The sequence below is a fragment of the Cryptomeria japonica genome, chromosome 5, assembly GCF_030272615.1.
Source record: "Cryptomeria japonica chromosome 5, Sugi_1.0, whole genome shotgun sequence".
NCBI classification, from domain to species: domain Eukaryota; kingdom Viridiplantae; phylum Streptophyta; class Pinopsida; order Cupressales; family Cupressaceae; genus Cryptomeria; species Cryptomeria japonica.
This window is the reverse complement of record NC_081409.1, coordinates 80,634,561-80,651,038: the sequence shown is the minus strand read 5'-3', so window position 1 is coordinate 80,651,038 and position 16,478 is coordinate 80,634,561. Positions and strand designations below refer to the sequence as shown.

Genomic DNA, 16,478 nt, shown 5'->3' with positions numbered 1-16,478 from the left:
TATATTTAAATTTTAAACTTCTTAAAAATTTATAATAAATTAAAATTTACAAAATGTATTATTTAACTAAATTAATTACTCTCTATAAATAATTTTGAAAGGAATATTTATTTTTTAAATGTATTTATCCTTATTTTATATTTATTCATCTATCTAAAACTTAAAATTTTGATGAGGCATATCTTTTTTTATGTGGTGTTTATTTTGAAAGTATTATATTTATAATTAGTATTAATATGTAAATGATTGTCAAATTTAAGTTAAAATATAATAATTTTTATTAACGAACTCACATTATTACATTCATGCCATCATTCCCACCCATAACCATTATAAAATACCTTTCAACATTAATTGCACTCCCTCGTCATTTCAAATTGGCTCTTCAATAGGTCCTACCTTCACATAACATCTAAAATCTGTGAACATTAATTAATTATAAGTGTTAACTTTCATGTTATTTTTCTTTCAAAATCCAAATTATCTTATGATCATCTAAGTTTTGTAAATGATATGGATTAAATAACTTCTAGATATAAAAGATGAAGAAAAAGATAACTAATTTATTATCACTTTGTTAAAAGAAATATTTTTTAACTAAATTAATTACTCTTTGCAAATAATTTTAAAAAGAATATTTGTTTTTTAAATATCTTTATCTTTATTTTATATGTATTCATCTATCTAAAACTTATAAATTTTTTGAGTCGTATCTATTTGTTATGTGATGCTTATTTTGAGAATATTATATTTATAATTAGTATTAATATGTAAATGATTGTCAAATTTAAATTAAAATATAAAAAAAAATATTAACAAACTCACATTAATACACTCATGCCATCATTCCCGTCCACCCCAATTATAAAATGTCTCTCAACATTAATTACACTCCCTCGTCATTTAAAATTGCATTAATTAATTATAAGTTTTAACTTTCATGTTATTTTTTCTTTCAAAATCAAAATTACCTTATGATCATCTAAATTTTGTAGATGATAGGGATTAAATAACTTCTAGATATAAAAGATGAAAAAAAAAGGCAACTAATTTATTATCACTTTGTTAAAAGAAATATGTGTTATATCTAAAATAACAAAAAAAAAATCACTTTCAATCTTTCTCTCTTATAAAAAAACATATATATATAGACTAAAACTAATTTAATAATAATTACTACTTATTCATCTAAACTAAATAAATTTATAAATGGAAATAATAATTAACTGATAAGAACTTAATATATATATATATATATATATTTCAATCTATTCAGCAGAAAATATATATATATATATATATATATATATATATATATATATATTTCAATCTATTCAGCAGAAAATACAATGAACATCCATTTAGAATGTTTTGCACATACCCTGGCACAATCCATATAATAATATTTAATCTTGGATACCATACCAAATTGAACGATAATCTTACATCCCTATAATATATGATCTTACCTCGTAGACTATAGTGTATTAAAATAGATTAGAAGTGTTGTCCTCTAAACTCACTCATTCTGGGAGGCTCGGCATCTCACTGAGTGAAGTGAACGGTTCCTTCGACGTACTCTCAACTGAAGATGGAAAATTGTAACTTATAAATTTATAAGATGTTTGTGTTGATTCTGTAGAAATGCTTGTCTGATCAAATATTGCATCATCACAGTTTACACTGTCATGGAAATTTTTCTATCTTGCGCCACCTCTTATCCATAAATGTTCCTCCACGACCTCCTTCATCAATGGTTGTTTCCTCCTTTCCAAATGAGGGCATTCCCTTGCTAACCTTCCCATATCTTGCATCTGTTGCAGGTTTTCCTCCTCCAGTACTTTGCTATCCGAGATTTCCCTGAGGCGGTTGTTTTTTATTCTGGAAAGAAAAAGATTAGATAAGCTCCACTCATCGCTGATCCTTTCGACACTCAGCGGTTCCAGACCTGTTATACGCTCAATTAGGAGAACACTAAAACTGTATACATTGCTTTTGTCGGTGAGCTGATACGTTTGGAAGCACTTGGGATCTAAGTAACCCGTTGTGTCCATTATATTTGTTGTGAGATGTGTATCATTGGAAGTAGAGATGAGACGAGAAATCCCAAAGTCTACAACTTTGGGAGAAAATGACTCATTTAAAAGAATATTAGTTGATTTCACATCCCGGTGGAAAATGGGTTGAGATGCTTCAGAATGTAGATATGCCAAAGCCTCCGTCGTCTCGATTGCAATCTGCAGACGTGATGCCTAAGGAAAACACCCTTCCCTAGACTGTAAATGTTCAAACAATGTTCCGTTTGGAACGAATTCAGATACCAACATTGGATATTTAGTTTGGATGAAGCAACCTAACAATTTCACTATGTTTCTGTGATTGATTTGAGAAAGAATTGTAACTTCATTCAGAAAGTCATGGCCATCCTCTACATTGAAAGCTTGCTTGGATTTTTTAATAGCCACAAGTGTACCATCCAATAGAATACCTTTGAATACAGTTTCGAAGCCACCACTTTCCAATACCATTTCATTTGAATAATTATTATAAGCTCTTGCCATTTCTTTGGCAGAAAAGAGTCTCAGGGTTTCTCTCCCACTGTAGAAGCTATGTATTGCTGAAGTTGTTGAAAGTACTTGACCTCCACAAGTTTCAAGTGGCGTTTCTTTAGCCACCAAACCAACCAAGACAGTTGCTGCTAATGAGACAACCAGAAATGAAGTGACGGATCCTATGCATTTTACCAGACCAGACGTTGAAATAAAATTATACCTATATTTGAAATTCTACAAGACAAGCAATTAAACTAACACACGGTATAATTAGTTTTTGTAAAATTACATTAAAGATATATTAGATGTGGTGCATCATCACCTATAGCTATAATTCCAAACATCACGATTTTGAAGATAAGCTCAAATGATACAACATATCATAGAGATCACGAAGGCGATTTATTTTTTAGCTTTTAGTTTTATTAAATAAAACATTTTTTTAAACAACAGCTCCCATATCCAAACTGCTACGTATAGATTAAATAGATTTCTTGCTTTTAGTTTTAAAACAGTTTTACCACTGTTTTTTTGTTTTTTTGTTTTGTTTTAATGCTTTTTCTAATCGGCTCTCTCTCTATATATGAGAGGCTATGCAATTGTATAGTTTCCAAGTTTTTGGTGATATGCAATATAGTTTTATTTCTGGTTATTCTAGTTATTCATTCAGCAATGAACAGAATTAGTTATCTTTCTGTTATTTGTATTTGAATCTTATTTCTTTCATTTGGTATAAGAGCAGGTTGCAAGAGTTCTGATTGTGGAGGTTGCAGGGTAGAACAACAGTTATTTTCAGATGGCTAATAGAAAAGATTTAGCATTTCAGCTTCCATTGTTTATTGGAGAAAACTATGATTATTGGAGTATCAAGATGAAGACCCTACTTTTATCCCAAGATCTCTGGGAATTTGTGGAAGGTGGATACACAGAACCTGTTGATCATAATACATTAAATACATGGACACCACAACAGAAAAATCAACTGAAATAAGATAGAAAGAAGGATAACAAAGCTATTTTCACCATTCAATCTGCCTTGGATGTCTCAATTTTTCCTTGAATTGCTAGTCTGACAAAATCAAAGGATGCATGGGAGGCTCTACAAACTGCATACCAAGGTACAGATAAAATAAAATTGGTAAGACTTCAAACTTTCTAAAGAGAATTTGAAAATTTGAGGATGAAAGAATCTAAGTCCATTCATGAATTTATTACAAAGACTCAAGGTATAGTGAATCAGCTTAGGACTCAAGGAGAAACTATATCAAATCAAAAAATTGTAGAAATTTTTTTGAGGTCTCTTCCTCCTAAATTTAATCTAGTAGTAATTGCTATTGAAGAAAGTAAAGATTTAACTACTTTTAAAGTTGCAGGATTAATTGGTTCTTTGCAGTCTCATGAAGAGCACATGCAACATTCTATGGAAAGTTTTGTTCAAGCTTTCCAGTCTTCTATGAATATTGAGGAAAAATCCAAATCTCCTCCCTCTCATATTGCAAAATTTCAAGGTGGATCTTCTGGAAATAATAGAGGAAGAGGTAGAGGAAGACGATGAAGTTTTGTTGATAGGAGGAGTATTCAGTGTAGATATTGTGAAAGATATGGGCACTATGAATCTGAGTGCAGGAAGAAGAAATCTGACTTGAATAAGTCAAGAGCTAGTTATGCAGAAGAATCTTCTGATGCAAAGAATTCTACATTCTTTGCATGCAATTTGGTAAAAGAACCCCAAGAGGATGTCTGGTTCTTGGACATTAGTTGTTCAAATCACATGACATGTAAATCTGATTTCTTTGTCAAATTAGATGATTCAATGAGTTGTAAAGTTAAATTTGGAGATGATAAGGAGGTTGATGTAATGGGAAAAGGTACCCTTGCAGTCAAGACTAAGCAAGGAGACACTACAAATATCCATAATACTTTCTTTGTGCTAGAATTACAACATAGTCTTTTGAGTATAGGACAACTTCTAGAAAAGAACTATAAAGTTATATTTGAAGATAGCTGCTGCAAAATTTTTGATAAATCTAATAATTATCATCTTATAGCAAAGACTTATATGACAGAGAATAGATTGTTTCCTCTCAAATTGGTTTCTAGTAAGTTGCATGCACTAAAATCAACCATAGATGATTCATGGTTATGACATCAACGATATGGTCATCTGAATTTTCAAGGGCTAACTTTGTTGAGTAAGAAAAATATGGTGTGAGGTCTTCCACCAATCAAGGCAAAAGAAGAAGTTTGTTCAGGGTGTGCCCTTGGCACGCATCACCGAGATAGTTTTCTGATGGAAAAATCTTGGAGAGCCGAATCTCCTTTAGAGCTTGTGCATGCTGACATCTGTGGTGATATGAAAGAGTCATCATTGGGTAAGAACCTTTATTTTTTGACATTCATTGATGATTACTCTTGCCACACGGGTTTATTTTTTGAAGCAAAAATCTGAAGCCTTTGCATGCTTCAAGAATTTTAAAGCACTAGCTAAAAAACAAAGTGGGTATCCTGTCAAGATACTCAGAACAGATAGAGGGGGGAGTTTATTTCTAATGAGTTTGCTGATTTTTGTGCTAATAATTGCATCCAGAGATAGCTTATTGCCGCATATACACCTCAACAAAATGGTATTGCTGAAAGAGAGAACCGTACCATTATGGAAATGGCATGAAGCATGTTGCAGACAAAAAATCTTCCAAATAGTTTTTGGGGAGAAGCAGTTGCCACTATAGTGTATATTCTCAACCGTAGTTCAACAAAAGCAGTTCAAAATCTGACTCCAAAGGAAGCCTGGAGTGGTCACAAGCCTTCAGTGGCTCATCTTTGTGTCTTTGAATGTTTGGCATATGTGCCTATTCCAGTTAAAAAGCGGAAGAAGTTGGATGCCAAATCCCAACTTAGTATCTTTGTGGGCTACTCTACTGCAACTAAAGGCTACAGATTCTATAATCCCAAGACAATGCAATGGATAGGTAGTCAGGATGTGATTTTTGATGAAGGGGGAGTATGGCAGTGGAAAAATGATCTGGAGAAAAATCCATCAATAATCTTAAACATGGAAGATAATAGTGTTCCTCCTCCTCTCCCCACAAGCTCAAGTGGAAGTTCTATCTCTAGTTCCATTCCTCCAAGCTCACCTAGTTCTTCAAGTAGCACAAACTCAGGTGAAGATTCACCTCCACCATGACCTCCAGCATCCATTCCATGAAAGGTACGAAGTTTAGTTGATGTTTATCAGAGGAGTACCAATATAAATCCAGTTGCTATTTTTTCTTTGTTTAGTACAATTAAAGTTGAACCCTCTGTGTATGAAGAAGCAGTGAAAGAACCCGTATGGGTTAATGCTATGAATGATGAAATGAATTCCATTCATAAGAATAATACTTGTGAATTAGTTCCACTTCCCAAAGGTAAGCAGGTGATTGGTGTGAAATGGATTTACAAAGTAAAATATCATGTAGATAGTTCAGTAGAACGCGATAAGGCAAGACTAGTTGCCAAAGGGTTTGCACAAACTCCTGGAGTGGATTATGCAGAAACTTTTGCTCCAGTGGCTCATCTTGACACAGTCAATATTATATTGGCTATTTCAGCACAATACAAGTGGCCAATATTTTAGATGGATGTGAAATCAACATTCCTTAATGGTTACATAGATGAGGAAGTTTATGTAGAACAACCTATGGGTTATGAAGTTCCAGAAAAATAACACTTAGTCTACAAGTCGAAGAAAGCCTTTTATGGGTTGAAGCAAGCTCCTCGTGCCTGGTATTCTAGGATTGACAGTTATTTCATGAAGAAAAGATTCAACAGAAGCTACTCAGAACCCACCTTGTATGTCCAACGTATTGGTAATGATATTCTTATAGTTTGCCTCTATGTTGATGATTTGATTTATACAGGTAATAGAAAAGCTCTCATAGAGAAGTTTCAAGCATATATGAAACAAGAGTTTTAAATGTCAGATCTGGGACTTATGCACTATTTTCTTGGTGTAGAAGTACAACAAACATCAGAAGGTATATTTATTTCTTAATCCAAGTATATAGCTGATTTATTGAAGAAGTTTAACATGGTGGCATGCAAAGAATTTGCAACCCCTGTAGCCCTTGGTGAGAAACTAACCAAGGAAGATGCTAGTCCCAAAGTTGATGCAACTCGGTATAGGAGTTTGGTTGGTAGCCTCATGTACCTCACAACCAGTAGACCTGATATTATGTATGTTGTGAGCCTCGTCTCTCGGTTCATGCAGGATCCACATGAGTCACATTGGCAGGCTGCTAAAAGAATTTTGAGGTATGTGAGTGCTACATAGACTTTTGGCATTCAGTATTCTCCCACTAACAAGTTTGAACTAGTTGGTTACACAAATTCAGATTGGGTCGATTCAGTGGATGATAGGAAATCTACATCTGGTTATGTTTTTTCATTTGGCTCTGGAGTTGTATCCTGGAGTAGTAAGAAATAGGCAACAATGGCTCTTTCTTCAGCAGAAGCGGAATACATGGTAGCTTCATCGGCAAGTTCTCAAGCGGTATGGATAAGAAGGATATTGTTAGATCTATATTTTATTCTTGAGCATCCAACCACCATCTATTGTAATAATAATAGCACTATTGCCATGACAAAGAATCCAGTGTTTCATGCCATAACAAAGCACATCGAGATCCGTCATGATTACATTCGTGACATGGTTCAAGATGGACAAGTGGAATTGTAGTTTTGTCCTTCATCTGAACAAGTTGCTGATATTTTTACTAAAGCTATTCCAACCACAAGTTTTATTGCCTTTAGAAATCAGTTGGGACTCAACTCCATTGATCATTCAGGGGGAGATTGAAGATAAGCTCGAATGATACAACATATCGTAGAGATCACGAAGGTGATTTTTTTTTTTCTTTTAGTTTTATTAAATAAAACAATTTTTTAAATAGCAGCTCCTATATCCAAACTTCTATGTATAGATAAAAAAGATTTCTTGTTTTTAGTTTTAAAACAATTTTACCACTATTTTTAATTTTTTAGTTTTCCTTTAATGCTTTTTCTAATCGGTTGATGATCAACTCTCTCTATATATATGAGAGACTATGCAATTGTATAGTTTTCCAAGTTTTTGGTGATATGCAATACAGTTTTATTTCTGGTTATTCATTCAACAATGAACAAAATTAGTTATCTTTCTGTTATTTGTATTTGAATTATATTTCTTTCAGATTTTACGAGATCTTTCTGAATCGTACACTATCCCATTTCTGAAACCATTTCCCTTATAACCCTTTCCACATGAACAATTGTAAGAACCTGGAAAATTGTCGCATACACCTTCTCCTGGTTGATTCCACGCAGTCATTCAAGCTTATACATTGTAAATTATTGAATTCGTCAATGTTTGCATAATATCAAACCATGAGGAAAGGGGGCTTAAAGAAACAAATAATTATATGAGAGTGAATGCAATAATTGAAGATTGGAGATTCTTAGATTCATTTTTACTTGTGTCTTAAATTAAAAACAGATTCCCTAAATTGACTCACATAAGCATAAAATTGATAAACCATGATGCATTTTGATGCTTATAATTAAGAGTAGTGCAGAGGTTGTACCTGTGCAATTAGTGCCATTCAAGTAACCATTTCCAACATATCCAGGGTGGCATCTGCATACTATTGGAGTGTAATTTCTCCCTTATCCAAGAAAACTCTAACACCATGCAACCACCGCATACATGCAGTCAGCCACAGTTAAAATCTGGTTCCATCGTGAGCATGAAGTTACCACTAGTTCCATCATTTTGGAAATCATGCAAACCAATTATCTCCATCGGTCATATAGACTTTTAGTTATTTCAATTAGTTATTAAAAAAAACTAAATGTTATAATTCTTTCTATAACTTTCTTCATGCTTTTGAAGTCCTCTATAAAAGAGCCAGATGTAATCTGATTTTTGCAAGCAATAAAAATATGTTTTGGGTCCTGCAGCATGATATAACCTCTGTGTAAATATTAATTTCTGTATTTATTATTTTTTGTGCTAATTTCTGTGTGATTGAAATTGTTAAATTTGTGAGTGTTTTTTTCTCCATCCACCTCCAACAAGTGGTATTAGAGCTGAGAGACCAGAAAATAAAATAATTCAGAAAGGAAATTATTTGGTTGAAAGGAGAGGTAATTTATCAGAGCTCGGGCTCCTAGAGATCTTGGAGAGTCAAAAGAAATTGGAAGTGTTTGTAGAAGAGCAATTTAAAGCTGCAGAAGCGAGCCATCAGTAGATCTTACAATCCAAAGAGGTAAATTAAGATTTTTATTTTCTAAAATGGTGTTAATTGTTTGAAAAGGAGAGAGGTAAATTAAGATTTTTTATTTTCTAAAATGGTGTTAATTGTTTGGAAAGAAGATTTTTGAAGCAAGAATTCTGTGAAGAAGAAATGTATGGAAATTTGTCTCAAATCTGCTATAAAGTTTATTATTAGAGTCATTATTAAGGAAGTTTGTAGGTATTGAAAAGTTAAAAAAAATTGATTAAAGATCGAGTTGTAGCAGTTAAAGGAGATTGTTGAAGACTATTTGTGTGTTGCTTGAGAAATAAGTGTTGTTTGTAGATTGCTGAAGACTATTTGTGTGTTGTTTAAGAAATAAGTGACCAAGGTGAGTTTATATTGTTTATTTCAATGGGAAAATCTGGTAAAAGAATGAAAAAAGAGTGAAAATTTGGTATGTGAAAAAGATCTCTTGAAAGAAGAATTGTTGAAAGTCAAGAAGTGTAATTAAGATTTGATAGAAACTATGAAGCAATTGAGAAAAGATATTTATGAGCAATTATGTGAAAATGATATTCTTGTACAAGAAAATAGAGAATTGAAGGAAAAAATAAAGTTGTTTGGTGAAGTAAAAAAGAAAAACGAATATCTAGAAGAAAAATTAAAATTATCTGATGAAATCAACAAGGTGAATGAAGATTTGGAAAAGAAGTTGTTGGAAAAAGAAAATGAGATTTTGATACAGATGATGTACCAAAAGTTTTTGTAGGTGAAGATTGTGAAGTTGAATGTAAGGATGTGTTTGCATGCATAGGTGCAGGAAGTGATATTAAAAACAAAGGTTATTCTGAAAAATAATATTGGTTTGAAAATCATGCGAAAAATGGGTTATGAAGGAAGAAGATAAGGAAAACATGGGCAAGGAATCCAAGAGCCCATTCGGCCTGTTATGAGGAAGGTCTCAAATATGGTAAGAAATATAGCTCAAAAATGGCTAGTATTTCAAGTTTAGAGAAATCAGTTGAAAGAATTCAATGTTCACATTGTAATAGGAAATGACATACAAAAGAAAAATGTTGGGATTTAAATCCTTGTACCCTATATGGGTTAAGAAATCATTATGAATATGTTTAAGGCATTCTCTTTGGAGGAACAAGAATAATTGGCACCATTAGCCGTGGAGCAATTATGATCGCCGATACCCCAGTTAAGGAGGAGACCATAGTTAGCCTTCTTGTTGTCTCCCCAAAAGAGGTTTATCTTATTATTCTTCACTTGGAAGGTAGTCGGGTCTAATATGGCTAGGAAGCCACATTCCGTACCACCATTTAAGGAAAAATTACCTCCACCACTAAAGTTAAACCACTTCCAATTATTAGGAAGGGTAATTTCACAATAGCCATAGCGACAGTATGGTGGATCACTTTGAGAGACATAAGAAGATAAACATTTCGCTTGTGGCCCATTTTTCCCACAATACGTGATCTGATTAGGATCTATGACTATTGCATAAGAATTCTTATAGCAATTACATAAGTTAATTCAAAGCATACATAAGCGAATTAACATGATTAAAATGCTTAAATGAACAAAACATATTAAAGGTAATGAACTTAAAGAAAGAGAGTAGAAAGATAGAAGACAAAACATAGTTGATAACGGAGTTCGTCCTAGTGGACTACGTCTTCGGGTCCTGCTCCAATAGGGGGACTGATCCGATTAGCTCCATTAATTAATTACAACTGGCACAACATCTGTCCCTTCAAGTACAACAACATCACAAAATTCTGATGTACAGGATTGATAACAAAGTCTCTAGAGAAATCTCTCCTTCTCATCACCTGAATGTCCTTCAAAAGGCCCATCACCCCCTTTTTATACATTAAATTAGCCATAAATAGGCTAAACCACCAAAACCAAAAAATAATCCCCTTTGGGAAAATAATCTTGCAAATATCCCCTTTACTATTTTATGGTTTGGATTTTACTCAATTATTAGGGGTTTGTTTTTAATATATAACCTTATTTAAATAATGTCAGGCGGAATATATTTGGTTATGTAAAATATCCTCCAAAAATATCTTATGCACTATTAATAGCGCACCGGCCATCCTTGGTTTTAGGATACTGGTGGTTGGGAGTTCAACTCCCACCTGCCTCTCTTTTAATAGCACTAAGCGGCTTACGCTTTAAATAAAACTAAGTGCTATATTTAGCTAAGCTCGAATCTCGTGGTGCAATGGTATTGAGGCAACATCAGAGGTTGAGTGGTTGGGGGTTCGAATCCTCCAACTAACATTTTGGGCCAATACAACTAGAAATTGTTGTGTTTGGAATCATCCACCCATGTGAGATTTGAAACTATTTTAAGGAGCATATCCTCCTGGATCAATCCTCCCCACTGGAGAGCTTTTCGACCTCCGAAAGCTTGATTACTTGAAAAGTAAGTGAGGATACAACTCCCTCACTCTTTCAACCTCCATGCATTGTGCTTTTCCAGGATGCATCCCTTTACATCCTACTTTAAAGTACTCAATAGCACCTCTTTTTGAAGATCTGACATTTCTGTCAAGAATGACATCCTCTGGCAGCTCTGACATATACTTAGGTGCAAGGTCATCAACTGAAGGAACTTGAATATTAGCGTCTTCATCAAATATCATTGGAGGCTCATACAACTTCAGGTTTTCTACATTTACAACTGAGTAAATTTGCATATATGGAGGAAGATTAAGGCGAAAGGCATTGGTACCAATCTTTTCCAAGATCTCAAAGGGACCATATCTGATAGGCTTAAGATTCTTACCTTCACCTTGCATCCTTTCCTTGCTGATATGTAACCAAACACGGTCACCAACCTGAAAATGATGATCTATGCGATGCTTGTCATGTCAAGCCTTGTATTTGGCTTGGCTCTTCTCCAACTGAGCTTCTACTGCCTGATGAACTGCTTGGACTTTTTGAATGAACTTCAAAGCCTTCTCTGCATCATGACGTCCATCTTCAACATCATCTTTTCCAAAGGCAAAGTCCATCATTGTTCTTAGCAAGTAACCGAAGCAAGTCTCAAAAGGAGACCTTTTTGTAGAAGAATGTGCTGCATGGTTGTAAGCATGCTGCATGTAATAAAGATTCTCATCCCACAACTTAGGATGCTTGCTACAGTAACCTCTAAGCAGATGAACAACTGTCCTATTGACTACCTCTGTTTGTCTGTCAGTCTGCAGATGGAAGGCTGTACTCTTCTTCAGCTTGGTGTCCATGAGTCCCCACAAAGATGTCCAAAATTCCCCTAAGAATCAAGAATCTCGATTTGATACAATAGAAGTAGGTAATCCAAAATGAACCCATACAAATTGGAAGTACATATAAGCTGTTAGTTTAACAGTGACCTATTTCTTACAAGGCATTAGAATACACATTTTGTTGAACCGATCAACAACAACATACAAATAATCATGTCCCTTCCTAGACATAGGTAAACCTCCCACAAAGTCCATAGACACACTTTCCCATGGACGGGATGGTACAGGTAATGGTGTGTACAAACCCAATTTCCCGTTACTTGGTTTACTAGTTGCACACATTACACATCCTTTTATATACTTTGTAACAGTTTCTTGCATACGAGGCCAGTAACAATACTTCTGCAATTGAACCAATATTTTACTTATGCCGAAATGTCCTGCAATCAAAGAGGTATGTGCTTCTCGAATCACCTATGCTTGTTCATCTTTAGAAACACATAATTTACCCAAGTGGTATAGCAAGTTATCCTGCACATAGTAATCTTTTTCTTCTACATGTTTACCCTGGATTAAAACTGCATATATATCCTTAAAGTTCTCATCATTAGCATATTGTTCCTGAAAACTTTCATGAACCATGGAACTATTTTTAAGGATTATCAAAGCATTCTTAACTGGAGGCCTAGAGAGCATATCCGCTACTTTGTTATGGGCACCTTTCTTATACTTAATCACCAAATGAAACTGTTGAAGAAAACCCATCCACGTAAAATGCCTACTTTGTTGCAGTTTAGACTGTGAGTGCAAATACTGAAGTGGCTGATGATTAGTGTCATTTACAGTTTCTTTGCCCATTAAGTAGTGTTTCCATTTCTTAACACTCTGAACTAAAGCATAAAGTTCCTTATCATAAGTGGGATAGTTACTTACTGTGCCTGAAAAAGTTTCAGAGTGGTAGCAGATAGGTTTACCTCCTTGCATGAGTATAGCTCCCATGGCAAACTCACTCGCATCTGTCTCGATCTCAAATGGTTGATGTAAATCTGGTAAGAATTGGTGCAGTGCTTAACTTTTCCTTCAAAGTGTTGAAAGCCTTCTATTGTGGACCTCCCCACTGAAAAGTTGCCTTCGTACTGGTCAATGCATGCAATGGTGATGCGATAAAAGAGAAGTTTGCAATGAACTTCCTCCAATACTGATCTGCACCTAAGAAACTCCTGACTTCTATGACTGTACTTGGCTTAGGCCATTTTACAATACAATCCACCTTTGCAGGGTCTACTTTCAGTTGACCATTCCCTATGACATATCCTAGGTATGCGAACTCACATTTAGACATCTTTACAAAAAGTTTTTCTTTCCTTAGTACATCCAAGACTTTTTTAACATGAATTACATGATCTTCCCAAGACTTGCTGAATACAAGAATATCATCTAGGTAGACTATGACAAAATCATCAATAAAAGGATGAAAGACATCATTCAGGACTCTCATGAATGTAGTTGGTGCATTACAAAGCCCGAAGGGCATAACCAACCACTCGTAAAGTCCTTGTTTTGTCTTAAAAGCAGTTTTCCAAATATCATGTCCTGCAATTTGTATTTGATGATATCCACTACGCAAGTCTAACTTAGTGAAATAAATTGCATGTTTCAACTAATCAAGTAAATCATCAATTCTAGGAAGATGGTACCTGTTCTTTACCGTTATCTTGTTCAGAGCCCTGTAGTCGATGCACATTCTCCAAGTCCCATCTTTCTTTGGAACCAACACAATAGGAGAACCGCAAGGAGATGTACTAGGATGAATAACTCCTCTCTCAACCAGCACTTGAACCTGCTTTTTGATCTCTTCATTTTGCAAGACTGATAACCGGTACATGCCAATGTTTGGAAGTGGCACATCCTGCTGCAACTGGATCTCATGTTGTATCTCTCTCTTAGGAGGCAATCCTTTTAGTTCCTGAAACAAGTCATCGTAAGCGGAAACAACTTTGACCATTTCAGCCTTATGCTTAGGATCACATCCTTTAAATGCCTCAAATGTTTCTTCCTCTTTGGCTTTTACAAGCATTAATACAAAGTTCTTACTAGAGTTGACTAACCTTTTCATTTGACCAGCATTAACTAGTGCAAGATTACTCTTTACCTTATGTGCCCGTACAATGTATTTAACCTTATCTTTAAAAAGATGGTATTTGTTCTCCCCTCTATAGAAGATAGCCTGTCGATCATACAAATATGGACTCCCAAGTACAAGACCACAAATATCTAAAGGGACTACATCAGCTTCTACCTCATCTACAAAGTTTGCAATGATAGCAAATCTTATCTTACATTGTTTAGTTACTTGCAATTGTGCATCATTGCAAACCCATCCCATAGGGTATGGTTTCAGATGAGGTATTGTAGTCAAGTTAAGCTTTTTAACAATTTCTTCAGATATCAAGTTAACTTGAGAACCCGTATCAAATAATATATCAACTTTAGTATGTTTGATAACAACCCGAATATGAAATAATTCATTCCTTTGCTTATCATTCTTAGGAGTAGAATCTTTACTTGTACTTGCACTTATATTAGAAGAACTTGTAGTTGATGAGAGAGATCTAAATTTTTCTTTACCTTGGATTCCGGCAACAACGATCTTTGTCTCATCTCTAGAGTTAGATCCAAGATCCTGTTGAATTATAGTAGCAGTCTTTTGTTTGTCTTTGTTTCCACCATATCTCTTTGGCCTCTTTTCAGGGTGCAGCTTCCAGCACCAAGAATCATCATGCCCTTCTTTCTTGCAATGTGAGCATGTGGGTTTTTCACCCTCTTTCTTCACTGTAGCTATCTTTTTCCCCTTCCCTTTGTTTTGGGATTTGTTCTCAGACTTAGATGGCTTCTTATCAGACTTATCAATAAAAGAACCCTTACCTCTTGACTCTAGGTGCGTGGCTTGAACACAGACTTCATCTAAGTTACTAGGATTCAAGAACCAAAATTGAATGTCTCAGATAAGAGTGAAGACCACCTATGTACTTAAGCAACATGTCCTGGGTATACAATGGAACATTTAATGCAATAGCCTTCTTTCTGAATTCATGGGTGTAATCTTGGACAGACTGACCTTTCCCTTGCCTAAAAAGTTGCCAGCTCATCATTAGCTGTTGCATATGGTCTAGGGGATATAATTGCTTCTTGAGAGCATTAACAAAGTCTGGCCAAGTTAAATTGATTTTACCATGTTGTGAAGACCCATCCCGAATTCTACTCTCCCACCAAGTTAGAGTTGTACCTCCTAACCGAAGAGTAGCTAATTGGATCCTATTGGCATCATCTAAGAGGTTTTGGACTCTACAATAGACTTCAACTTGTTGAATCCAATCATCTAATTTCTCAGCATTTAATTCCCCACAATACTTTGGTAGATCAAATTTTACATCCAATTTAATCTTAGGCTTATGTGAACTCTTGAAAAGAGAAGAAGACTCAGAATGAGTAGAAGAGGGAGAAGATGGGGAAGAAGGAGAAGAAGGAGATGGGGGTGTTTTTGGAGGCTCACAGTCACCTCCTGGTCTTTTTCCTTTGTTCTCACGAGCTACACGTCTTTGCATCTTGTCCTCTCTCTCCTGTACTAAAACTTGTACAATGGTTTCCAAATTCTAAAGAGTCTTCTGAATACTCTTGTCTTCAGAACCTTCTCCACCACCTTTTCCTTCCATCTGTGATGGTGGATTAGTTCTTCGTTTTCCGATCTCAGGATTATATTCTTCAAGCTTGCCTTCGCCTCGTTGAATCCTGGATCTTGTTAGCATTCAATTCTGCAATACTAGTCAAACAAAGCTTTGATACCAAACTTGATCTGATTAGGATCTATGACTATTGCATAAGAATGCTTATAGCAATTACATAAGTTAATTCAAAGCATACATAAGCGAATTAACATGATTAAAATGCTTAAATGAACAAAGCATATTAAAGGTAATGAACTGAAAGAAAGAGAGTAGAAAGATAGAAGACAAAACACAGTTGATAACGGAGTTCGTCCTAGTGGACTACATCTCCGGGTCCTGCTCCAATAGGGGGACCGATCCGATTAGCTCCAATAATTAATTACAACTGGCACAATATCTTTCCCTTCAAGTACAACAACATCACAACATTCTGATGTACAGGATTGATAACAAAGTCTCTAGAGAAATCTCTCCTTCTCATCACCTGAATGTCCTTCAAAAGGCCCATCACCCCCTTTTTATACATTAAATTAGCCATAAATAGGCTAAACCACCAAAACCAAAAAATAATCCCCTTTGGGAAAATAATCTTGCAAATATCCCCTTTACTATTTTATGGTTTGGATTTTACTCAATTATTAGGGGTTTGTTTTTAATATATAACCTTATTTAAATAAGGTTAGGTGGAATATATTTGACAAT

At 34.7% G+C, this 16,478-nt stretch overlaps 2 protein-coding genes across 2 annotated transcripts; both read right to left on the bottom strand.

The window, feature by feature from the left end:
* Window positions 1-1,700: 1,700 nt before the first annotated feature.
* LOC131032779 (wall-associated receptor kinase-like 22) lies at window positions 1,701-11,625 on the bottom strand. Its single transcript, XM_059220348.1, has 3 exons — window positions 11,243-11,625; window positions 2,367-2,772; window positions 1,701-2,252 (listed from the first exon to the last, which is right to left on the bottom strand). Exons 1-3 carry the CDS (start codon window positions 11,623-11,625, stop codon window positions 1,701-1,703), a joined length of 1,341 nt encoding a protein of 446 aa, XP_059076331.1.
* A 2,086-nt stretch (window positions 11,626-13,711) lies between these two features.
* On the bottom strand, window positions 13,712-15,656 carry LOC131875718 (uncharacterized). Its single transcript, XM_059220347.1, has 2 exons — window positions 15,106-15,656; window positions 13,712-15,023 (listed from the first exon to the last, which is right to left on the bottom strand). Exons 1-2 carry the CDS (start codon window positions 15,654-15,656, stop codon window positions 13,712-13,714), a joined length of 1,863 nt encoding a protein of 620 aa, XP_059076330.1.
* Between the last annotated feature and the right edge of the window lie 822 nt (window positions 15,657-16,478).